This window comes from Aptenodytes patagonicus, chromosome 16, assembly GCF_965638725.1.
Source record: "Aptenodytes patagonicus chromosome 16, bAptPat1.pri.cur, whole genome shotgun sequence".
In the NCBI taxonomy this organism is placed as follows: Eukaryota; Metazoa; Chordata; class Aves; order Sphenisciformes; family Spheniscidae; genus Aptenodytes; species Aptenodytes patagonicus.
Genome location: NC_134964.1, coordinates 11,886,446 through 11,913,053, shown reverse-complemented (window position 1 = coordinate 11,913,053; position 26,608 = coordinate 11,886,446). Strand labels below are relative to the sequence as shown.

Sequence of the window (26,608 nt, the reverse complement as noted above, 5' to 3'; positions counted from 1 at the left end):
AGCACCAGGACACCCCGGTTTCCCACCTCCCAGACCAGCGCTAGACCTGCTAGACGTGCCACCCCCCCAGCTGCGTGAGTGGAGAGCAGGGAGAGGGAAAAGAGTGCCAAGAGCCTGTTGAGAGCTGTGAAAGGAGATACTCCACCACCGCAGGTGAGGACCAGCCCGGGGCTGGCAAGTGTTACGGATCCGCCAGGAAACGTATGTCATGGTACGCATGGAGTCTGACAGGAATGGCTTTTTTCTTTCTCCAAATCAGCTCTCAGGAAATGGAAGCGTTGGAGAATCGTTCCAGGGGAACACGAGATGGTAGGAAACAATAAAAACCCAGGCAGATAAGTTGTATATAAACGGATCAGCTTTTATTCAATATTTATTGCTTGCTCTATTAATTCTGAAATCAAACTGGCACGTATAACAAAATAATGATTTTCTTGGCCAGAAGCGAACATTCAATACTTTTTTCATTAATTTTTAAACAGGTAATCCTTCCTCTCAGTTTTAACAGCGTGTGAAAAGTTATAAAAGAAAGAGGCAGACCTCGATCGCCGAGATGAGTACATTAATGCCAGCGCACCTCCTGCGGTCAGCCGGGCAGAGCACGGCGGAGCGCGTGGAGAGCACGGCGGAGCGCGTGGAGAGCACGCCTCCCTCATGAGCACACGTTGGGCAAGGCTTTCCACTCCTACGCACCTGGTTCAAGACCCGCTGCTGTTTACATTTCTATCCGTGGAGATCGACACCGATAACTCCCCGAGGGCCCAGGACTGACTCACTCACCAGCGTTTCCGTGCAGCTCATGGGGGTCCTGCGCCTCTCTGCAGGGCCCCGCGTGCTCTCGCGTCCCACCCTGCGAGAATCCAGACGTAGTCATTCCCCGAAGACATTTATTCCTTGAAACAAGTAAGAATGTTCATTCCGAAGGAAGGTTATCAGAAAGCAGAGGAGTGCCACCGCTGTACTCCCAAACCACACCTTTATTTTAATATTTTAAAGCCCTCCGGACGACTGACCGCTCAGCAGAAGCGGCGGCGGGCCGGGCAGGCAGCACCCCGACACCAGCGCGTGCTGAAACGCAGATGCACCGAGAAGTGCATCTATTGTACAGCCAGCTGCAGCCTCCCGAATGCCAAATGAAGGTGGGAAGAGAGTCCTTTTCAAGTTCAAACCCTCCAAATCACGCAGCACTCTTCAGCTGTGCGCCGAAGGAAGAACGGATGTCTGTCGGACACAGCTTCATTCTCATACTGTGGAGTTTATTTAAAACACAGAAGGTGTTTGCACAAAGTCGGTCTCTTCTCTGGAGTCCTCTGCGCTCAGCTGTCGAGCAGCAGCTCCGACGGGCCCCGTATCCACATTAGTGTGTCGGCCAGACAGCAACCACAGCAATCGCAATCAGCAGCAACACAATCACCACCAGCATTCCTGGAAAAGATGAAACGACATTAAGGTTGCTGCCTTCATCTTTAACAATTGGTCTTTTGCAATTAAATTCTTCCTCCGAGTCCTGCTCCTCCTCTCAGCTGAGACCGATTTTCCCCCGTGCTCACCCCGTCCAAGCCCCTCACCAGATCCCTGCACGCCGATGACCCGAACAGCGACGTGGACTCAAACCCCACGTTGGTAGAGCAGTTCTTTCTCTTCCTGACCCTTCCAATTAATTTTTTTTTTTTTAACAGTGCCTGCAGGGTATCTTCCTACTTAAACATCTGCCTTGCAAAGATTAAGGGATATGTTTAACTCACGGCAAGGCCGGTTAAGCTTTTCTAGAATCCCTCTGTACCATCCCACTGGGGCAAAGGATTATTCAGAAGGAAATCCAAATTGCATCAGGAAATTGTTTCCAATACAAACTACTCCTGCTTTCAGACAAAACTATTTGCAGAGCAAAAGCAGGGCTTTCGGGTATGTACCTGACTTGGGAAAATTAAGATCAACCAGCATTAAAGAGAGTCTAACAGGGCTCTGCCCAACTGTGCAGCACGCGGGCTGCGTGTGCTCCATCCTGCCCCAAAACCGTACCGGTCGATATGCACAAGTTAATGACTAACACAATCTTACAAAACTTTACGACTATTTTTTAGCTCGGGCACACCATGCTGCTCTGCAGAAGGACGGTGTTAAAAAAAATATAAGTTATGGATCGTTTTGAAGACTGATCTGGAAAACCAGCAAAGCAGATTTTCTCTCTCAACTAAACGATAGCAATAAGGCGACACGGCTGTCAGACGCCTGCTAGAGAAAACTGATTCTCCTTAGTTTCCCCTTTCTTAGGGAGAACTCGCCCCTTTCTTAGAGGAGAGAAAGAAATGTTTTACTGAAAACGGACGGGGTCCCTGTGGTACACCCCATCGCCTCCCCAAGCAGCCCCAACACGTCAACTCCTCCCGCGGCCGGCTGGACCACTGCACGCTTCGGGCACTGGCATCACGCACACAGGCGTCCTCTGGGGTTAAACGATCTTTTAATTAGGGAGCTTTTGTTTTGGTTTAGTATCTGCTCCGCGCTATCCCCCTGTCAGAGCTGTGGGAATACATTAGGGCTCGAGGAGCGGAAAAAATGTCCCTTCATTTGGTCCGCTCACAGATGACTATTACTCAACCACTTATAATATTTACAAGTCCAGCTCATGGCAATTAAAAAAGGATGTATTAAAATAAACTCCTCTTTCCAAGCTGGAAAAGGATATTAGACATTGCTTTTTGTAAATAGTGTCATGTTTTCTGTGCAGAAACTGTTTCTCTGCCAGGGGTCCAGGATTTTTTTTCCAGGGAAATAAGAGTTGCCACCAACAGTATTTTTTTCTTTTATGCTCAGTTGAAACCATTTGTTATCTGAAGTGAGCTTGAGCAGCGCTTCACCGCACTGGCTCAAGCAGGTCTCGGATGTTGAGCCTTTCTTTTCCTTGCAGAAACAGCTGACTGCAAACAGAGACGGCAGCAGCTCCGTACGCTCCACCTGGGATGCCCAAGGATTGCGGCAGGACTCGGCACTGAGGTGGGGTGTGGGGACAAGCTCTTTGGCCAGGCAGGGACAAGTGCTTTAGCTAAATCGTGGATACCGACTGCACCCTTTGGGGTAGGATGATTTTGGGGTGATTTTTTTAGAGCACACTAAGCCTCAGGCTAAACCTGGATGAAACTGCTTACTAATCACATTAAACGGAGTAAGCTAGTAAAAATGCATCTGTCTGTTCCTGCCGCTCTCTTTGCGCCTCTAACAAGGGCTCGGGTTTGCCTCTGACTCCAGAAGCCACCGGGACCGTGCTGCCCAGCGCTGCCTTTCCAGCTAACGACCGCCACGCTTGCACCCAGCCCCGGCGGGCGCGGGGCAGCCAGGGTCCACGCCGGGGGCACCCGGGAAACCGGGTTTCTCCCACCGTCGCTCACCAGCGCCAGCTCCCTCACAGGTAAAGTCCTTCGGGAAGCATCCCGAAGGATGCTCCCGCCGCTGGGCTCCCGCAGCGCCTAGCCAAGCTCCAGATCCTCGTCCTGGGTCCGTGTCTATCAGTGCGAGTCCGAGCACATTTGACGCAGCTGGATCTCAGACCGTACACAGGCGACTTGCTCCGACCCACCGGAATGGGTGAGAGAGGGATATCGTTCAATTTTCAACCTCAGCCGACCGCTCAACATCACCCAGCAGCACAAACCCAGATTAATCCACTGGGAACATGATCTATACTTCTACTGTGCTTCTAGTCTCTCGCTTTTTACTTCTTAATATACATTTTGTAGTCTTCAACAGAGTCAGAAGCAAATCATTTACTTAAATTGGGAAGAAATAAGATCTGATAAAGCTGCCGCATTCAAATTCTCTGTTAGTTTCGCACTGGAGGGAAAAGTTTTAGAGGGTGTAAATCCTTAGCACAGTTTCAGTGTAATAGAGTTTATGGACTTCAGCAATTAAGAAACAACTGAGATCAGTTGCTTGGAAAATACTCTATAGGTGTGAATTAGTAATGATGCAAAGTGGAGTTAATGGGGTGCAATTATTCTTTGACAACTCCGAAGAAAAACTGCACATAAACCCAGAATTATTACACAGCAGGAACAGGGGAAGGTGGGGGACTAATAAAGTATTGCTAATGGGCAACAGCAGAATGAGCAGGAAACTTAAGAGGACGTTCAGAGCAACAAGAGCGGGACAGCAAAACGAAATAAACTTCGTTTTATTCCTGGAAAGAGACTGGTATGAAAAACCTGGAGCCACTTTTCTGTTTCCAAAAGCGGTGGTCAAGTACTTACTCCCCACGTGAGAGACGGAGAAGCAGAGATGGCACGTGTCGGTGCACTATAAATCAGCAATCCGCCAGTATTAAAGGCTTACCTGATCCGTGCGATACGCACAAAAAGAATAGGACGATATAAAATGGCAATAGCACACAAATTTCAAAGTACCTCTTGCATGATAGAGACCAGATGTTACGCACGTTTCTCCCCCCTACACTACAGAACAGCAGATTAGAAGGATCTGAAGCTTTTAAACCTGGGTGTTTCACACAGTACAACATGCTTTCCTAACAAAAACTGCGGATAGGATCTGACAGCAGTTATGCGTTCTAGATTCCCTGCCTGCTTTGCCTTTTTTTGCTCAAGTCCTGTGAAATATAAATATTCCCCGTGACAAGAACTCCTCAAAGAGAAGTTCAGGAATCAAAGCTACTAACAAAGTAAACAGGAGTCAGAGAAGAAAAAATAAAAAAAGATTCCTGTGCAAAAGAAAACAGTGACAGGAATACAAATTTGAAATGCATTTCTCGGGGAAAGGTGGGAAGTGCAAGCAGAAGTCTAGGTGCAATTACAGAGCAATTAATTAAGGCAGGTTGGAGAAAGTGCAATGCTCTTGAAGCTCCATCTGCTAAAGCGTTTGAGATGGTGCTGCTGCCTCAGCTCAGAGAAGCAGTGCAGAAACGCAGAGGGCACGTCCTCAGCTTACGCCAAGTTTCAGGGCACGGCGTGCCGGCAGGACGCGGGGTCTCCCCGCCGTTCCCGGGAGCACCGGCTCTCACGCTGCTTTGCCGGGTTTTAATCCTACGGCTGAGATCAGCTGCGCCTCTGCTCGTCACCCTGATCCCGACCCCCCAGTCCCTGGGCAGCCGGGGGGGTTCAATGCTCCAAACCTAGCAAAGCCTTTTCCAAAAAAACGTTAAGATCAAATTTTCAGATATAAGATGGAAAGAAAAGGTGACAATACACGTAATTTATCTCTAGGTTAAGATCACTCTTTAGTCTGTCTCACCTGCCATCCGTCCAGCCACGAGACCGAAGGATCTGGGGTTCACACCATACCCCCCATCTCCCTGGGGTCACCTGGGGCAGCCCTTCTCCAAGTCCCAAATCTCTTCCTTCTCTCGAGGATTTATCAGCTTTGAGGGTCACTGGTTTGGGGTTTGTCATGGACACCCTTCCCACTGTACCTGATTTACTCCTACAGTAACAACTTCCCAGCTGGGGTTCACGTGGAAATGCAAACACGTCCTCCGGGTCTGCCTCTGCCTGAAGGGGTTTGGGCATCTAGAAGATGATTTTCCACCCCCAGTTTGGACCCCAGTTTCCAGGGCATTAATGATCTGTGTAAATACAGGTGATGGCTGAGGACTGCATCCCCTCGTGTCTATCCAGCCAGACAGTAACTACCCCTGCCCGACTGGGACTGTGTAACTTGAGGGTGTAAGTTCTTGTTAGAAATAAGACCCCACTTAAAGCCCATGCTCTCTGGTGCACTGCCAGCCGTCCTCGGCGATGACAAACACCAGTCACACAGACGACAAGTCCAATAAATCATTTAATTTCCCTCTCTTCATCCCAACCTTTGCTGTTTTCCCCTCGCAGAGACCCAGATGTGGCTTGGAGCCACACCACGCTGAGCACTGGGCAAACCCAGGACACAGCACATCCCTGCCCTCGAAAGCATCCCTCTGCTCCCAGGCATCCCTCTCCTCTTGGTACAGAGCCCACACTACAGGCACTGCAGGCGTGTTACAGCCTACATCACACCACCGAAATCCTGGACGTGCTGCAGAGCTGCGAGAGGACAGAATAATTAACATTTCTGGTTTGTAACGTCACGCAAGCACAGGGTGCCATGGACTAAATAGGCTTATTTGCCTCAAATAACTGTTATGAATCACAAATAACGCTGATGAATTGGTTTCCTCGGAGAAGAGCGGATACCTACCGTCAGCCAGCAGCCGGCTTTCGTGTTTGTGATTAATCATCGAGACTTTCCAATTCCTTCTGCTGACTGTTCAGATGGAGGCAGCTGAGACTCAACGATCTGCAGTTTTCTTTAAAGCATTTTTAATTCCTAATGCTAACGACGGCTGGAGCCCGGCAGAAATTTCTGCTCACAGGCACTGCCGCCGATGGAGAGATGAGCCCTCGCAGCACCCATACAAAGCAGCCAATTGTTGCTTGTCAGCTGGGTGCTTATGCCAGCTTTCTGACAAGGCAATATTTACTGTGAAATATCCACTTATTGTGCTGAATATAACTCCTGGGAATATGAGCGTGTTTAGGATCTGGCAGGGGTTCAAGTGCCTTTGAACAGGCAGGCAGGAACTTGGTCATAAATACATCGTGTTTTGACAAGTCCCTCTTGAATAACTGTCAAAAGATTTCTGGTCTGCTTCTATCAGACTATTGATTTACCATTAAAATGGCTCTGTAGCCACAGAGCGCTGGCCATTGAGATTTAATGTGTTATCAATTAGAGCACAGGGGTTTCTGTAAGGTGTCTCGCGTTACAACTTCACACGGGACAGCCCCTGCAGAGGAGACGGTTGCACCTTCCTCCTTGGCATCCCCTGCTCCAGTAACAAGATACTGGTTTCATTTTTATAAATGCACACTGGCAAGGTTTATTCCAGGGACTGAGGATACCTTTGTTCAATGGTGCAAGTAATGTCAGCAACGCTTCAGCTCTTCTCTTTCAGCCCCCTGGCAGCCAGGCACTCCTACACCTGACGTTGCTTCATACGGCTGCCCAGCATCGCAGGCTAGTGCAGCAGGTAGGCCATCACCAATATGCTCCAGCCACAACCCCTAAATTCAAAAGCGATGCCTACACTCACCCCAGCACTCCCATCCAGCTGAAGGTAGGGATGTGAAAGGAGCGGGTAGCAGCTGATGCACCCAGGGCTTCGCAGGTCACATTAAAGGTCTCCAGTGGCAATGCCGATCTGTCCTTCTGCCTTGGAGGCATCTTCCAGTTGAACACCAGGTCCACTCTACTGCTCTTTGTTTAACACCAAGCCCGTCAGTAACGGACACAAGATATCCACATCAAGGTATTCACCTGCTGCTGTCTCTCTGAGCATCAGCCCAGCTTGGGCTGCCACTGGAGATATCCAGTCACTAGGGAGAACATCCGAAATGCTTTCAAAGCATAATAGGAGGGTTGATGAAAGCAAGTGCAGAGGGAATTTGCCTGCGATAGCTCAGGTCTGGACTCAACAAGCAAGGAAATCTCTTCCAGTCCTCGCTGCTATAATTAGCGCACAGAGTATAGAATCACAGAATCATAGAATCGTTAACGTTGGAAAAGAGCTCTAAGATCATTGAGTCTAACCGTTAACCTAGCACTGCCAAGTCCACCACTAAACCATGTTCCTAAGTGCCTCATCTACACGTCTTTTAAATACCTCCAGGGATGGGGACTCCACCACTTCCCTGGGCAGCCTGTTCCAATGTTTAACCACTCTTTCAGTAAAGACATTTTTCCTCATGTCCAATCTAAACCTCCCCTGGCACAACTTGAGGCCGTTTCCTCTCGTCCCATCGCTTGTTACTTGGGAGAAGAGACCAACACCCACCTCGCTACAGCCTCCTTTCAGGGAGTTGTAGAGAGCGATGAGGTCTCCCCTCAGCCTCCTTTTCTCCAGGCTAAACAACCCCAGTTCCCTCAGCCGCTCCTCATCAGACTTGTTCTCCAGACCCCTCACCAGCCTCCTTGCCCTTCTCTGGACACACATCCAGTATTGGATGGTCCTTATGAACAGGACAAGTAAATATGAGCATATGCTAAGGGCTGATGTCTCCTTTTCATGGGGGTGCATAGCCATGGTTTCTCTTTCAGGTTCGAAGCAGACTGCTCTGGCAGCAGGGCAGTCCCTCCTAACCAGGGAGCAGCATCAGTCTTTTGGACATGGACTTGACCAACACGAGCCCCATCCGTCATCCCCAAATCCACGTCAGCTGGAAAGCTGGAGATTTGGGAAGCAGCTGTCCTTCGGGTGAGCTGTACGGTTTTGTGGGCTCAGCGCTCTTTCCAAATATTAAGCATATTCAGAAAGCAAACACAACCACGCGTTGGCTGTTTGCTGGTTTCTGGATGGTGGAGTAAATACTGATTTCAGCCCATTAAAAAAAAAAAATTTCTAAGGCATGTGTATGCATGCCCAAATCGTCTGCCCTGACTTCAAAAGCTGAAACGTTACATCCAAGTCTGTTCCAAGAACTTCTAACTTGCAGCTGGCAAATCCCGCCCAAAAAATGAGACGTGCCTATTTGTGATCTCCCCCGGCGCTTGCTGTCTGCAGAGAGGAGGCACGGGGAAAGCAGCCCTGCAGAAGCCCTGAGCATCCCTCGACACCTTGCTGGCGACTGCTTCTGGGAACGGGAGTTTTGCTTGGGGTTTTCCTCATCTTTTCTGCTGATGTGGGTGCAGTGTCATTCTCAAGAACACTGAAGGCTCAGCATTGGTGTCTTTTATAGGTTATAAAATAATAATAAATAGCATGCTATGACTTTAAAGAGCCTGGTATAGCATTACATGATCTGGAAAAAGTGTCTTGTTTTATGCCAAGAAAGTTGTATTTCCCCCAGAACTGTCTATCCAGAAGTTTATGAACAAGTCTTCTTTTATAAGTGACACGGAGCACTAACTTATAAACACATAATAGTTGTTTTATAGGGTAGGAGAGAAGCAGGGAAAAGATGGGAGTTTCAACAAGAGGCTGTAGAGTCATAGCTGCTTTCTTTAAGGACTTCTTTTTAGTATCACAGTTAAGAAAAAAAAAAACAAACCAAACTTTATCTGCTTTTTCAGTAAGTTAATTTTAAGTCCGTGTTGCCAGATATATGGCAGAAACCCTGCCCAAATCTGTTCAAAACCTTGATTTTCACGGCAACAGAGAACCAACTTGGAAGGCTGGCTCCGAATCCGACTCGCATACCTAAAGCACTAGTTTAACATGGCAAGCACCCGAAGAAATCCATCTTGCTGTCCTTTACGTTCCCTAAAAAAAGCCAAACACTTTCTCCCCAAAAAGCCATAAAAAAAAAAAAAAAATCCTTCCTTCTAACTTTTTCCTCGTTTCGAGCGAGACGGGGTATTCAATTTGTATTGCATTAAGAACCACTTTAGCATAAATCCCACGCTATTAAGCTGGCTTGTATGTAAATACACTCCCCGATTCCTACACCTGCATCATTGAAACCATCTCTCTGGAGGCTTGTTCTTTATTAGTTTTGTGACAGCCAAGCTTTTTCTTGGGCGATACGTCTGTGTAAAACGCTGCGATCTCACATTATCCTACGCCCCCGCCCGCCCAGAGGAACCTGGACATTATTGCTTTTGACCTTCCTTTTCAACTGGTCTGACTTGAGAAATTTAACACTACAATTGTACCTCTCAACTCTGACATCAAAATCATTGGCAATTCTCAAAGAAATCAAGAACAGGCTCTGCGAACAGTTATTAGAGGCTCCAAATGCCCGTGTGTTTCACTGGGTCTAGAGGAGGAAAAAAAAAAGATACACTTCTCAAAAAAGCTGAGCTCTTTGGAAACAACAGCTATTGCGTTATGAATTCCTTATTTGGAAGAAAGAAAAACCTAGGTCATTCCTATGTAAGATGAAAAAACTCTTATTTTATGAGTTATTCCACATTTGGACCTACTCATGCAACACTAGATTAACCTGAAGAAACGAGTTATCTGAGTCAAAGGTACAGACTTTGTTTATACACATTAACTCCTCAGTCAACATTATTTCACATATTAAAAAAAATTGCATTTTTGTGTTTTTTTGTCACGTTGGGTTGGAGCTACACTTCCCTCTCGGGCACACAGAGGAGTTTGTTGTTAATACAAGCCTTTCATCAGGACATGAAGATACCTTACATTACCGACAGCAAGACCTGTTGGCAAACAAAGCACGGCTAAATAACAGCAAGATAAAAACCACCACTATCGGAAAATAAATGTCAGATTCAGTCCCAGAAGCAGCATGGAGTGAGTTTACATCCAAAACGTTTATTGCTTCAGCGATCGAATAATCCCGAGCGTTTGGGTCCCAAACCACATGCGCAGCCCTCCGAAAGGAAGTGAGATAAGTGTTTCTCTTAATCCATTATTGTTATACTTCAATTTGCTTCTTTTTTAATCTATTTTTCAAATTATAAATGCAGGCCAGATAGTATATTGAACTACTTCCAAGCACAATTGCAAAGAAATCCCGTATTCTTTCAAAAAGCGACATACGCTCTACAAACCCAACCTCACATGAACCGCAACAGTCAGAGGAACAGCTCAAATGAATTTGGCCGCAGCCTTCAACCGCTGCTCACGTTTCAACATCTCCGATGCTTAGCTGGTCTGTGTGAAGGTAATCGCCTACCTTTGGCAGTGGTTGGAAGGTTTTGATCCAACAGTTTAAGATGCCGCATAAATATACATTTGACTGTACGTCTGTAAGTCTGCACAATTCCTGCATGAATTGTGCATGAATTCTTGCATTGACCCGAGAACCAGACTAGAAGAAGGGCAGTTGAAAGACGGGAAGGTTTTCTAAGGAAATTAAGAAATATAAGTACATTTTACCTTCTGAGCCACCAGAAATGAAGCTCAGAGACAGGCAAGTCATTTGTTTGGATTTGAAGGCAAGTCGAGAGCACAGCAAGAACTAAACTGTCACAAGTTTTAACTTTCAGAGAAGTCTGCGGGAAAGGGAACACTTTGAGCTAAATTTGTATCTACTTTAAATAGCAGAAGGTAGTTCACAGAGGACAGCCTAGGAGAAATGGTTCGATGTACCTCTGAGACAGAACTGCTGAACCAAAGAGCTTTGAAGCAATTTATACACATACCTGAATAATACCTTTCTGCAAAAATGCTCAATAATAAAATAATTTACTGGACTCATCGCTGCATGAAGAGCAGATGTAAGAGGCAACAGCTTACCCAAGTTACTTCCTACCCAAAAAACCCCAACATTAACTGGACCCTTTCTACTCGCTGCTACACCAAAGAAAAGATCAGATGTATTTAACAAGTAATACTAACTCTGCAGCAACTTCTCTCCAACTTTGTTAACAATGCTAAAGGCAGGCTAAAAGAAAGCCCCGCTGGAGCACAAGCCGTCTTTTGGGGTAAATTCGTGCAGGACCTTGCACCCATGCCCAGCCGAAGCTGACAATTTAAGACCTTAAGCCTCCCCGAGAGTCTCTTTTGGTGTTTTCCCACATACCATCTATTTTACTTCGAGTCAAACAGGGCAACCTCTACTCATCTCTGCCTGATGCCCTTCCCTGATGGGTGTGCTGGGGCAGCACCAGTCACAGAGGTCCAGAGCTGTGCAGGGGACGACCCGGCTCCCAGCAAGCCAGAAACTGGAAATATTCTCATGTTTTTTCCTTTTGTTCTTGCTAGAGTGACTTCACAGACTTTCCTTGCTTGTCCCCACACTGCTATTATCAAACTATTTCCAACCCCAAAGGTCATCGGCAGACATGGTTACTGGATTTTTTTGCATGTGGCTTATTTTTCTTCCCTTTTTTTTTTTTTATTAAATAAGCACGCACACTTTCCAATTTTCCCTTCTCCAAACTCTCTAGCATCCTTTCCCTTACATAAGCGATGCCAAGAAACAAGATCAGTCAAGCAATGTGCTGCATTTCTGAACAACTGTGTTACAACTTGGAACGGGACTTGTGAAAGTTTCAAAAACCTCAGTGTGCACTAAAGGTTTCCCAGAAGAAAGGAAACAAAACAAGCCCAAACAGGATCACAGAAGTTCTACAAATCCCTGTCTTTCAGATGAAGTTCACCCAAGTGAGCCCAACCAAGCCATAGGGGTCACCTGAACCCTTTTGTTCTGGCATAAGCTCAGCAAAAGTCAGGAGGAAAGGGTGAGAAAGCGCAGATTTAACCGGGACATCCCCATCTCTAGGCTTACCAGAAGTTATCCTCCCCACACCGTTGACGGAGATGAGCAATGAAGAACAGAAGAAGCGTTTGGCACGGACCACAGCTTCATGAACCGTGGTGGAGAGAACAGCCGGGAGCTAAAGGGTGTGAAGGAGAGCCACGTGAAGCTTTCCTGGCAAGAAAGCAATGATCTTAGAAAATCCAAAGGCCACCTACCATCAGGTGGTCCTTCAGCAGCACAGGTCACTAAAGAGACTTCTCACTGCATTAGAAACTTCAGAGATTTACCAGCCAGACGCAGCTGGAAGGAGAGGCACCAACCTGGGGCTAAGGTGAGTTAAATCCCAGAGATGGGGCGTTCGCTGCCTCCCCGCAGTGCCCTGATGGCTGGTGTTCCTCCTCACCCACCTACATCCACGCACCTTCTCCAGCTCAGCTTCACCCACTAGCCCCTATTCTAGCGAGGGATGCAGAAGCTGCAGCCCAGCTGGCAAACTCAAAATGGTTTTCCTGAAAGAAAGGGTCTGCCAGGCAGCAGCTTACCCCGGAGCCACTACCTGCAGCAAGCAGGGAAAAGGCAGAAGACATGACAGATGATCTCAGCAGGGGACTGTTGTTCCTCCACTACTTTCTCCAGTAAAAACAAATGGGGAAAAAAAAATAATAAAATGAAAGGACGGCTCTGCTGGCCTGGCGCAGAAGGGGACATCTGCCCGCGTCCATCTGCCATCAGCCCGACACCCCGGTCTTTGTTTTTCGTAGGGTCAGTTTTCTACCATTATACCTCCCTGAACTGCCTCACCAGGACACCAGTGCCAGTACAAGGAAAAAGATGGGAACATGGGGAGAGGGAGCAGGTAACCACTAGCTCTGCTTAGACGCATCAGTAAATTGTCCCATTAGGCTCTTAAATCACTTGAGAAAGTATTATCTTTGCCTCTTCCTTTGTTTTTCACTCGAACAAATGCTGGGATTACTCACTCCCTAGTTAGATGGATATATTACAGTGCCAGAACGCTTCCGAAATGTTTAAAGCGTCAACAACTAGAGTTACGCATGAAAAAAAAAAAAGAAATAAAAATAATCACAGCTCAGTCAAACGAGTGGAATAAGCTGCAGTAACAAAACTACAGTTTTACTGGTCTATCTGAACCCGCAAGAGGAACTTCACTGGCAAGACATCGATCAAGGAGAAAAAGTTATAGCAGAAAAAAAAAAATCATATAGTGTTCATACCAAGTCATTTAAGGTCAGATTAAGTGTTCTTGAAGTCTGGTCCATGTGTCTTCTATTTAAAAAAGTGCCCTGCTTGCACAGGAATTTTAAGAACTTTTGAAAATGGGATGCTGGCTCCTAAGTCACTTGGATACTTGACCGCGTGGTCAGGAGGGTTGAGATTTACATACAAATTGCAAAGCTTCTAAATGGCTTCCTCAGAGCAAGAAACGGGGGTGGAAACGAGAGAATATTTAATGATTAGTTCCTTATGGCTCCGACATTCTTGAAGCATATTTCTTGCAGTCCCTGGAACACTCCTGCATTCTTGATTGCAAAATGGCAATAAGTGATTTCCTTTAAAAGCCTTGTCTTTTATTGGAATACTAAAAATACCCCACTAGCCCCACTCCACTCCACACTCTCTCTTTCCTGGACAGGCACCATCAACCCTGATGTATTCTATTTTGAAGATGACAATAAACATTTCAGCATTGGCTGTTCAATCCACTTCATAATAGATCTCGCATTTCCAGTGGAGCCCCTACTAGCATCATAAATCATCTTTACACAGACTTAAGTATGAGAAACTCCAGCTCAAAAGCAGCATGGATTTTTTTTCATCTTTTTAAAAATTAAAAATAGGTACAAAACAGTCGGGAATTAAATGACTGGCAACTTTAAACGTGAAACTACTGGGATGACACTGTAAAACAGGGCTGTTGTGACGGTTAGAGCCACACCAGGCAGCGCTGCTGCAGTCAATTCGCTTGACATAAACCTACCTGGAAGACGATGCTGGGTGGGGTGAAGTCCAGAAAAAATTGTCTACACATCCATTACATCTGAACAAACGCAGGTTTCAAATCTGGGATACTCTGGCTGCTGCTGATTTTAAAAGCCACAGATGAAGATTAATTACATACTACGTCTGAACTGGTTACACTCATCTCATACTCCTTTTGTTTTTCCATTCTATATTGACTTAAAAGTCTGAACCATTCTCCCAACTGCTTCGCTCATTATGTCTCTCTCCATCTGCTACAGATCTTGGAGAATAGCTCAAAGAGATAATTTCAGGTACACGATGAGGAGGCTACCGCATAAACCACAATTTTATCATTAATGTTCTTGGCTGAGTCGAGGAGCTTCTCCAGTAAAAGCGGTTGCGCAATCACGTTCAAGAACTAAGACCAGCTAAGTGCAGGATGCAACCAGCCTTCCTCAGCCTTAAACATCAAAGTCTTCATGTAGTCAAGAGCCAGAAGGGACATAATTCAGAGCCCCAACGCAGGCTCCAAACACAGTCCAGCGGTGGACGATGAGAAGGGTTTCCAGACTATCGATCTGTCTGTTAGGAGGTTTGGCTGGACAAGGTGATCAAGTGGCTCCCGAGCCAACCCAGCAGTGTCGGCCCCGGCACGATTACTTCTTTCCACATTAAGGGAGTCTGCTGGGAAATCTGACCTCATAGAACAAATCTGCTGGTCACATCATAAGTCTGTTACAGCAATTGCCCTCAAGTCACTCCACAAACTACATGCAGCTCAGCAGCCGCAGGCTGATGCCCCATGTATTGGCTGAAATACAAGCTGTAGCTTTCACATGAATACAAGCCTAATAAAGGTCAGAGATGCTTATTTTTCTACTTTTGAAGTCCCAAAGGGAAGTGAGCCCTTCCCCACCTGCAGCGGGTCTCAAACAAGAGGGTCTGCATAAGGAAACCGCTTATTTTTGGTTGACTCATTCCATGAATTTGATCTGGGTGAATCTAGTACTCCAACAGCAAGATCTGGTGACCACAGCAAGGATATGCTCTTCTGACTCTGAGGAGAAGACAACTGGAGTCATAAATTGTAACACCATCAGGTGGAAAAGGACCACAGCAGGTTCTAGTGCAACCTACTGCTCCAAGCAGGGTCAAGTTAGGGAGCTGGACTCGATGATCCTTATGGGTCCCTTCCAACTTGAGATATTCTATGATTCTAAGACCAGACTCAGACCATGTTGCTCTGGGCTTTTGTCAACCTGAGTCTTGAAAACCTTTAAGGATGCACCACTCTTCAGGGAGCACACACACACTGGATTCTCCCCAGATGAAATCACACCAGAAGATCTGCTCATTTTCACAAATAGGCTGTGCTACTCTGAGGAAGTTATTCACTAACCCACTAAAACTATTTCAGGAAGGGCAGCACAGCATGGACAACCCAAAGAGGTAATGCTGAAGTGGGCAAGTGCTTATCATCTCAAATACAACACTGAGAAAAAGGAAAAAAACCTTGAAATCTTTCAGACTGGCTCTTTTAACATTTAAGAAGATTCTCAGACGGGGCTTCATTGATTTTAAAGTCAATACCAATTTAGACAAATAAAGTGTTTCACCCTAGTTTCTGCAGAAGTGTATCAGCCTGCACATAAAATTCTTGACACAGATATAGCTGGTTTTTTTGTTGAGAATAGTGTTTTCACAATTCAAAGAACAATCCTTCTTTTAGAAACTTGCTCAACCTTTGGCAATCCAACCTAATCAGCATACAAAACTGCAGAAACCAGCAACCAAATACTTCTTAATACCATTTACAGCTGCTAACAACTATACGAACCTTCTAAAAATGCCAAGGGAAACAGGGTGGGTGAAACAATCCCTCGCAAACAACTGAGCCAATAAATACAGAACTGTGATAAGAAATTAGGTTTGACTTGCATAATCACTTTTAAAAGTTTTTGGTAAATGGAGTCTGAAGAGCGGGAGGCTGATAAAATAACATAGTTCAGTAGCAATGCAAAAGTTTCATGCCGATGAAGTAGGGAATTCAATCCTTGCTGAATTCTTGAAATCATTTAGATGTTAACAGAAGTTTCTTCTCCAAAAAAAGAAGGCAAGGCATCTCTTAAAGCCCACACACACAGATCTTTGACTCCTATATTCTGGTGCACTACAAAAAACTATTTTGGTTTTGGAAGACTGCATTGTCTCATGTGTCAGGATGGCTATTTTATTTTATTTTCTAACTTCTGACTTGAGCAGAGCCAAACTTGTACAATTTATGCAAGTGCAGTACAAGAGGTCCTCTCTCATTTTGTAGGGGGGGGGGGGGGGGGGAGAAGAGAAAGGAGGAGGGAAAAACACAGTATCATTTCATCTCAATACCTTCCTAAAACTTGAGAAGTTTATAAGCTCTTAACTCCAGTTCTCTTCTTTTGCCTTCCCACATGACAGCTACAAGCTGCCATAGCAGCTGCACAGTAAACGTCTTCAAAGGAAATAAAGAAATAATTGCTCTCAGAACAAAGTGCAGGGGGAAAAACTGGCCTGGTGACATGAGTAATGCCGGGCTGAGCGGGCTGCACCCGGGGGAGCGAACGCAGTATGTGTTATAGCTAGAAGCAACCTCTCCACATACTCACTCGCCAGTGGAGACTTTTGTTCGTAAGGGAGAAAGGCAGCAAAACCAGAAGAGCACTGGGAGAACTTATAGAAGGCAGGATGTTTCAGAAACCCATCTTCATATATTTTGCATCATATTCTCCTGTTGGAGAACGTTTCCCTGAAAAGCTCCTTAAGGTTATAACTAGATACGTGTGGGGGTTGACACAGAGAAAAAATATATATATAAAATTAAGAAGAAGAAAAAAAAAAAAAAGGTCTGTGTAAGGAATGTAGCCTGTTATCAAACAATCAACAAGGATAAAAATACCTGGGAGCAAAAAAGAAGTTGCCTGATTTACTAATTTTTTTTTTCCTTACGTCTAATCCCACGGTTGAATATACAGAGCTTATTCCCCTCACACTTCTAGGGGGAGAAAAAACCCACACTGCAAAGAGGCATATAAATCGCCCTGGATCATTTGTCTGAATCCCGCTCCTGCCCCGAAAGAGGGACGCTCCATATGCTTTTGCAATAGCTCTGTTTTGATAGTGTTACCAGGAGTGTCCCTTATTAATCATGTTGCCACTAAAACTCTCCCTGGAGTATTTGCTTATTCTGTACTTTTCCAAATTGTTTCACTTTTCTCTTAATTTATTAAAAGCTCGCTGAAGATGGCCATAGATAAAGCTAACCTCTGCTACTACAAAACTGGAAGGAAAAAAAAAAAAGGCAGCAGAGGGAGAAAAATCACCTTTAACCATGAATTTTCCTCTATTCCTCAGAAGAAACTCCCTCCCAAACATGCTGTTTCAGTCTTTGTTACGTTTGTCTGACCAGTTCAAGTTGAGAAGTCTGAGATATTGCTATTTAAGGTATCATTAACATTCAAGAAACACTTTCCTGGATGTTACTATTTGAGTCGAGATCATTGGAAGAAATTTGGTATTGGCTCAAGCCTTCAGTGCCCTGAAATCAATGAGCTTATTTCAGCCTGTAAAGTGTTCTTAGAGACACGCTTAAGTGCTTTGCTGGATGAAGAACAAAGCACTTGGCACCCCGCAGAACTGAACCCTGCTGAGGTGCGAAGGGTTTCCAAACATTTCTAATTAACTAAAAGAATCCACAATTAAGAAAGTCCCAGTCACTTGGTTGACAGAATAAAGGCAATGTTTTGCAAAGCATCCCGTGTTCCCCTCTCGGGCAACACGCACCCCTTCACAATACCAGACACGGGAAAGAGAAACGTGTCCAAGAGTAGGTGGGCTATAAAGAGCAAAAGAGTATCTGGGTGTCCTTTGGCAATTCGGCAGCGGTGCCGAAATCCAGATCCGCGCCTGGGCTTCACAAGGTCCCTGCTTCAAGGACGGGAGTACTAAGGAGACGGAGTTCGCTTGAGGTGACCGCTAGACCCTGCCCTGCTCCCCTGCATCTTGGCTTCGTTGATGCCACGGATCAGCCAGTCCCGCAGGAAAGTTCTGCTCGCTGCAAGTGCGGGCAGTCCCCATCTTCTTATCTTAGATCTAAAGATGGGCCTAAAAGGAACGAAAAGCCATCTCTGCAGTGCAGAAGAAACTGTTAGGTATGAAAGCTTCAGGCCGAGTACGCATGGTCTCCGGCTTTGCATAGATGATGGGGAAGATCCCCATTTATCCCCTAGGTTTTACACCGTTTTGAGGACTCTGCTGTCTGCAAAACATTAACTCAAACCAAGTGGTACAATCCTGCTAAAATTACACTTTTAAGCCAACTACATCTTTCTGAGTCAGAAAACAAATAGGCCTTTCAATGCACTTTTATAATTGCAACATGTATTTCATTCTTATTTTCACCCAGCTTATACAAAGATTAGATAAATTATTTTTCATGCTTATCTTTCCCCATGAAAAACACAAATCACCTTGGCGCTATGCTAACAAAAGCTTGACTTATCTAGGCACAGGACATCAGGGAGAGGCCCCTTGCTTGCCAGGCCCTGACCCTGCAGCCCAGGCAGCGTGGTCAGATGGACTCCGCATGGATGCAGTCATTCCCAGCGGGAATTGGAGGCAAAGCCCCAGAGACCTCTGAAAGAGGATCAGACCACCTTCAGCTGGAGAACTCAACAGGGACTTTCCACCTGTGGTCCACGGCTACTTCCAAGGAGCCCGAGGACAGCAGCCAGAAGTGAGGCTACTCCAACCAGGGTCTGAGTTCAACTGGGCGGGGGGGTCTATGAATTGTCCAGCACAAGAACAGAAGCAACAACTCAAAAATAGGCTGGAAACCAGAAAAACCAAGCTAGCTCAACGTTAAGAAGAGGGGGCTGAACCTCAACATCTACACCGACCTTTGTGGCAGCCCTGAGTTGGAGACTAGAGTGTGGCTTAAGGAGACAGATGCTGATGTAAAAGTGCTTGCTGCTCTGCATGCATGTGAAGCTCTCTGAGACGGTCTCACCCCTCAGCCAACGAGGGGAAAACCTACACCACGTCTCCTGCGTAGTATCACCAGGTAGAGCCATGCATGAACAACTCTAAAGTTAACAGCATTTTTTTTTTTTCCTAAGGTTTCATCAAATTCTGCCTCAATCACTCCAAAAGTTTTAGACTGCACACACAGCACGAGAGCAGAAATAAGGTCATCCGCAAACGGTTAATGTAATGCATATTAGGTGCAAACCACTGGGACTGCAGTAAGATGCTTGGCAGTATTTGATTTCAAGCAAGCCACAGAACATGACAGTAATTTAAATAAAACCCGTACAGTTTATCCAGAGCTTCCCATCCCTTTGCTCCCAACACAGTCCCTCTTTCTGTCTCCTCTGTTGTGGGTGCAAGCTAGCACAAGCTGACCACGTATCATGGAGCCTATCTCGAAGCAGGAATTTTATTCACAACGTTTGGCTTTAGGAGGAGGCAGATTAAAAACAGAGACGAAGGGATGCTTATCCTTTTATTTTTAGCACAATGAAGGTTTGGTGTGAGGGGATCCTAATAAAATTTAAAAGTCAACACTTCTGATGGAGCATCCTTAGTTTCTTTTAAAATGAAGATGTGGATGCAGTGATTAGTTTTTGTTTGCTAGCAACTTTATTTAAACATTGTCCACTGTGGTTTTAATGGCTCTGAGGGGAGATTTTTAGTATGATCAGCTGCCAAGCAACATCTCCCAGTTAGCTGCTTTGGTCACCCATCAGTAGCTGCCATTAGCACAGCAGTTTCTATCTGTAAATCCAATAATCCTAGAACTACCAAACGTAATTTTCCCCTGAGATTAGTTTTGGTGGAGAAAGATATCCTTTGATCCTTTGGAAGGCAAAACACTTTTGGTTTTGGGGTTTGGGTTTTTTTTAGCATTTTAGCTATCAAAACACATGGTGCAGCCTAGAATAGTACTCCCCATAAAAACTGTTCTCCAGCTCTGCTCCTCACCCAGCCTGCCACTGAACATGGGAAACCATTAACTCAAGCTGCTACAATTAACTCCCAGCATCTTCTTCGAAGACTCAGACAATCCCGAGCTACTTGTCATGCAAACAACCTGTGAGATTCATTCTCCTGGCAAGGCAAAAGGAGGGGTAAATTACTGAGTTAAGTAGATTACTGGGGAAGGAGTCACACTCAGCAGCCTTATGAGATGATTAGACCCTGGGAAATTCATACCCCAAATCCCCAAGCCCTGATAGCGCACATTCATTACCAGTTTCAGGATCAACTGCAATCAAGAACCTTCTCTGGCAGCATTAAATATTCTTTTCCCAATGAACTTTCATTTAGCTTTCCCCCAGAAAAAGGAAGATTACATTTAAAATTTTACAGGGGAAAAAGTTGCAGCAGCGTTTAGCAACTCAGCAGTTCACCACTAAGATGACTTTTTTTTTCAGAGAAGCATCAGCATTTTTGAAGCAACGATGCTACCAGCACCGTCATCAACATAAGCATTAAAAACCTTAATGCCGTTGCTCTGTGGGTGTACGTGTGCAGCACTGCCAACAGCAGCACCCAGGGACTGCAGAGGGGTGTCTGCAAATAAGACAGAGAGCAGCAGTTATCTGTCATGTGCATTTAATAAATCCAACGTAGCAGAGCAGCTTTTGCAATCCAAAAGAGGGGGGAAAAAAAAAAAAAGAAGCAGATTTGTGGCAAGAGAGCCAGCTGCTGTAACAGCGATGGGAAACGGCCCGTGCCTTCTGCAGGAAGCTGCCAGAGGGAGTTAAGACCACGAGTTCCCCAAATAGGGTCCGTTTGCCCTCGTGGTAGATGGGCGAAGCCTATCTATATACTTCACCATGATCTGTCAGAGTACATGGACTGAGGCTGGGAAATTAATTGCCCAGAGTACTGGGTAAACGGGCAGCAATCGTTATTTTTTCCCCACTAATGACATTTTGTGAGGAGCGCTGCTGGTAGCGGCAGGTTCTGGGAGAGGCTGTTCCACACACGCTTCAGACATGGCTTTAGAACATTTTCTTTTTAAAAGACTCCTAGTTTAACACAAATCTATACAGCGTTATTCAGCAACCCTCCATTATCTAAAGAATTACAAATTCTCTATTTTCTCAATCTATATAAAGTAAAGGGCGTAACCCCATCACGCTGGAGAAGGTGAGAGTGTGCTGTGAGTTCTCCCTCCTACCTGAGGTATTTTTATCAGAGAGATGTCTTTAAAAATATCTCTCAGAGAAAGTCTCTTATGCAAGAAGTTAGACAGATGAGGACTACTGAAGTGCAGTCTAGTTCGATCAAAGGAAACTCCACCACAAGAGACTACTTCATGCCCTGGTATCTCAAAGGAGGCCATGATAAACTGCAAAAAACCAGATGATCAACCTGATGAGAAGGGCTAATCTTCTCAGAAAGCTGTGAGAGGTATCATAGCTATGAAGAAGGAAAGTATAAGGATCTAACAGCAGCGATGGGGGCACTTGGGAACCACCTTGAAAAACGTTGGGTTTACCAAGCCACCAGATGACGTGACTGAGACGTATTCCATCACTGCAAAGGGCAGTTCAAGTCATCTCAGCAAAGTAACAAGGAAAGGAGCCCACTAGCAGGCTCTACTAAGTAGGGAAGCCCCGATCTCCTGAGCATCAGCCACGTCCATGCATCTGTGGATAAACTTCAACTGTTAATGCATCAGCTTACCAACCCCAAAGCGATGCCCGCTGACCTGCAGCAGCACAGGGTTGATAAACACCGGGTCCCCAAGGAACGGCTTCTCCAGCCATCCTCAGCCCACCTGCCTCCCCCACGCTCCCAACCTGCAGAATCCCCTTGTCCGGACCTGCTGCCACTCCACATGGAGGGCTACAAGCAACTGCCAAAGGGGTTTTTTGATCTCAGACTCTGCGTGCGACAAGCGCAGCAGAGACAAGGGGCTGTCCTCGCCCGCTGCATCCGTGCCTTGACCTCAGGTGGCATTAAGAGAACGTGCCTTCGTCTGCATCAGCGAACCAAGAAGAAACACCCAAGCAGCCACTTCTGCAGAGCAGTCTGGGAAGGACAGGCAGGTTACCTCACAGCAGGGCGCTGTGAAGCAATTCACAGCTCATCTGAGCGAAGCATGACAAATTCTGGATCGCGTCCCCAAAATTCGACGGCTTAACTCCAATTCCTCTAGCACCTCAAAGTCAGAGCTGCACTGAGATGGTCCGAGAGCAGGCTGACAGTGACGATGCTCCAGACAGGCACGGAGGACCTGGACACAGCCACTCAGACGGGGACAGCAGCACTGCCCTGTTCCACAAAAGGACAATATATATGTTAAGGAGCTACTAAGACAGGTCAACCACCGCAGGATGGAGCCAGCGCTGGCCTGGCAGCAAAGGAGAGCAATTCCTCACAGCAATCACTCCACTGTTTCTCCCAGTTCCTCCCTTCATCCCTTATGTCCACGAGGTCTTTTTTAGCGCTTACCTTCAAGAACGTTGGCAGAGCACAAACCTTACAGGGAAGGCAGAACCAGCCATACGAATCCACAAAGATGGGAAGCCTGCCTAGAAATAACACATTTCCTGCCTTCCTGACGCCCCATTTCTTTCTTGACTAATGCTGAATGAAGGCTTTAAAAGGAGACAGGGGTCCTCCCCACTATCTCAGAGTTATGGAGCCAACTTGATGTCTCAGGTGAGCTAGACCACCACTAAAACCAGCCACTGAGCAGAACGGAGCCAAAACTACCCCTTACCTCACGCTCAGCTCTCCTGCGAACCTTGCCAAATTAAGCAAGGAAGCAGACGACTGGAGCTTGTACGTTGTAAAACTTGTTCAGTCATAACCCATAAAAATACCTGAATGCCCACCTACGGACATGCCGCGCCTCCCTTTTGGGCGCTACCACATCAGTCAGGCTACAACCAGCTCAGCTTATTAAGCCATTTAACATCTAAATACTCCCCAATTCCAAGCCCTTTGATGACTTAACCATCTACTTATTGCCAGAATTAGCAGGACAAAAGATGACCACCAAAAAGCCGTCAGCACCCCTTGACCTCATTTACACAGTAGCAAACGAAAATCAGTTCTACTCTTCCTTCCTTGGAAGATGATCTCTAGCGTTTGGTTCCTCTGGTACCCAAAATAAAGCATGCATCCTTGCAACCCAAGAGAAAATTCAGTATTTCATGCAATTACCAAAACTCAACCTTCCTTATCTCAACAGGGCTTATACAACATGCAACAGAGCAAGCCTCCAAATTCACCAACTCTTTTATTTCAAGCAGAATTTAAAGACCTAAAGCATGACTCTCCTCCTGCATGGACTATACCACAGCCTTCAGAGTAGCTCCACGTTACAGCAGCTCAGCCAATACAGTCTGGGCTGGAGCAAATCCAGTCGCAGAGAAGTCTCAGCGGAAGATCCCAGCACAGGAACAGCTTTTCATCAGTGGGCAAGGCTGACTGACCTAAACTCAAGATATTCCTTTTCAAGAAAGTTTCTCTCGTAGATCATTAACTGCTAACATGCAGGCACAAATACGATATGAATGCTTAAATGCAGACAGCTAAGTACACAGGAGAACAGAACTTATTCTGCATTCATCTACATAATTGCATTCAGCTACCAAAGCAATGAGCATCTTTGAAATACCAAAGGTGATGGTAAACAAGCATAAAACACTTAATTATGTAGGAAGTAGTATAGAGGACACGGCAAAGTAGCCATGCGTCCAATGGAAATATTAATAATGTTATCACCAAGGTAACCAGTAAAGCAGAAGCAGCAACACTGGGAAAGGCGTGCAGAAATTAAAGAATTTTAATTTCAGCAAAGGGCTGAGGTGCAACGTGAAGTCTGAAAATCCACTTCTTCACCTCATCTCCCATCCGAACCTGAAGTTCTAACAAAAACTGGAGATCAACGTTAAACAAACATTTACCCAGCTCCCAAGCTGTTTGAGTATCTTGTCAAAACACCCTCCCCAAATAAAGTGTTTCTGAATCAGAAAGCACAGAATGCAAAATTCACAAGAAGAAATCAAATCCTCTCATCTCAGGAAACTGGAAATGTTACTGTTTATAATGCTGCGTTCCCCCTGAAAGCATGCTGTAAAATACTCAGTATGAATCATTTGGCACTGCTAGTGTTTTTGTAGAAGGCCTAAACATTGGGCTTTTTTCCCTCACTTTTGAGTCTTTAATTCAATATCAAGGTGGGAAATTAATATTTTTGCATTTTATTTAAATGCCAGAAAAACATTTGCTGCTTCTCTAGCAGGAATGAGTCACTTTGGCTCTAATAACGTGCTTTTCCGAAACTTTTTAGCAGTACTGTCGCCTTGCTAATGCTCTAGAGCTAAATACAAAACATTGTCTGCTGGGATTATAAACACTGCAGTAGTAAAAAAACCACGCAAGCCTGCAGGAGCTGGAAATCTTACAGTACTAAACAAAATCACCAAGTGCAGGGAGAAGCAATAAAGCCGGGAATCTCTTCGGTTCTGGAGAGTTTATACTTTCTAAATTCCTTTAACTTGGTAGATTTGGGAGAGTTATGCAAATACACCTATTATGTAAAAAAGATCTAACCCTCATGATACGGTATCGTATTGTATAAATACTCATCTTTTCTCATGGGCAACCAGAAGCAAGGGACGACGCAAAGTGGCAAAGGTACAAACACCAGTATAAACTACAAATTCACTCTGCTCCTGCCTATGCTGGCGCACAGGGGAGGGGGCAAGAGAAAGCAGCCACCACCTACCTGTAGGGAACCGCTTCACAGGACGTATATCACATCTGAATTACAGCCACGATCCTGGAATTCCTCAGCTGAGGAATTAAAAGAAGTTTACAGAAATTACTGATAGGTGAACGCTATCCCCATTCTACTCTGCCTCATACACCACCCCCAAATCACAGCTGGCAAGTCGTCACCGCCAACTACCTCTGCCAAGCCCTGACAGCCTACGCTGGGTGCTCTCCAACATGCGTAAAAAGTTCCTTAGTCTCAACATCCATCACTAACTACTGTCTGGGTTCTGCATCTCCAGGCAGCCCAACCATCTCCTCCTCCCATCCCAAATTGGTACCAAGGCTTCTCCTCGGGTTAATTTGCAGTCTTCCAAAAAAGTATCAGAGCAACATGACAAAGACCAAGTGTTTCAGTTTGGATCCAGAGACACGAGGCTTCTCCAGATGCATGCCAAAGGCCACCTTCAGCCACTGCACCAAGAGTACTTGGCCACCGGGCTGGGACCAAAGGCCACGCCACGTCTTCGGGAGTTGATGGCTGTAGAGCCTGCAGCCCCGATTAACCACAAGGCTTGGAGACACACCTGGAAGTGGAGCGGAAGAAACACTTCACTAGACACTTGTTAAGCCCCGCAAAAGTGCAAAGACTATGAAAAACTTCATTTTAGTAGTCCTGTGTTTTCTGCCTCAGGTGAGCATATTTTGCTCCTCATTTTTGAACCTTAGCAGCTGACTCGGTTGGTGCGGAGAGCCTGACCTGACTCCAGCCTGCTCACTGCTCCCGTCTGTGCCAGCATTAAAGTCTTCTCTCTGGCTGTCAGCTAAAGGGAAATCAAATCAGCGTTGACCATCATGATCAAGAGATCTGAAGACGAAGAATACTACAAAGGACTGCGGCGCTTATTCGCAACCACTCTGGGCAAACAGGGTGCTGATGGCAACAGCAGGCACGTTTGCTATACCACAAACTTGAAAACAAACCCATTACTTTGGGTAGGTTCGATTCTTTTAGGTGATTTCCAAGGCCATTAGCATCACCCACCGCTCAAGCCATCCCTCCAACAGCTAATCGTCCAGCCAGCCCATAAAATTTCAAAGCTAATATTCCTCCCCGTGTAAATACACACACAGGCGTCAGCTACTTAAGAAATAGTGTTTGCCCTTTTTTGGTGTAACCTCTGACCCTCCATTAGGACCGATGAAGGATGCTGCGGGACACGTACAAAACCCTTCCTACCCCCCACGAATTATTTTTGTTTCCCCATACAGGCGGCGCAGGAAGGCTGGTTGGCTCTGGGTCTTTAAGAAAGGCTTTCTGCGGCGGGAGGCGGGTTCACCGCCGCACACAAGGGATGACCTCTGGCAATGCCCGGCTCGCACTTGCTACTGTCTTCAGTTTGGCAACACGGCACAAAAGCGGCGTGCATGTGTGTACCCCCTCCCGCCCCGGCCCCTCTTCACGGGGGGCCGGAGCTTCACACGTTAACGGGCCCCCTCGAGACAAAGCCCGCGAGTTTCTTAATTAAGTCGAAGTGAAAGACGGCCTAAAAGCATCCCACTTACATCCTCGGAGTACCTTCAGTCTAGACTTCAAATGCAGGCAGTGCACTGCCCGTCAAACCCCGGCCTTAATAGCCGGTCGATGAATTTTCTCTTGTAAATGGGGAATGCCGTGCCTTCAGCCCGGCCTCTTCAGC

At 46.0% G+C, this 26,608-nt stretch overlaps 1 protein-coding gene across 3 annotated transcripts in view; it reads right to left on the bottom strand.

Moving 5' to 3' along the window:
- Positions 1-336: 336 nt before the first annotated feature.
- Positions 337-26,608, bottom strand: part of STX8 (syntaxin 8) — a 107,059-nt gene continuing 80,787 nt past the window's right edge. For 2 of the 3 annotated variants that reach the window (XM_076353599.1, XM_076353600.1), the window contains exon 8: positions 337-1,425. In XM_076353599.1, coding sequence (XP_076209714.1) covers positions 1,358-1,425 — 68 coding nt within the window. In that variant the 3' untranslated portion in view covers positions 337-1,357. Of the gene's footprint in view, positions 1,426-24,921; positions 24,990-26,608 lie in introns of all 3 variants that reach the window. The other variant, XM_076353601.1, reaches the window with a different exon arrangement.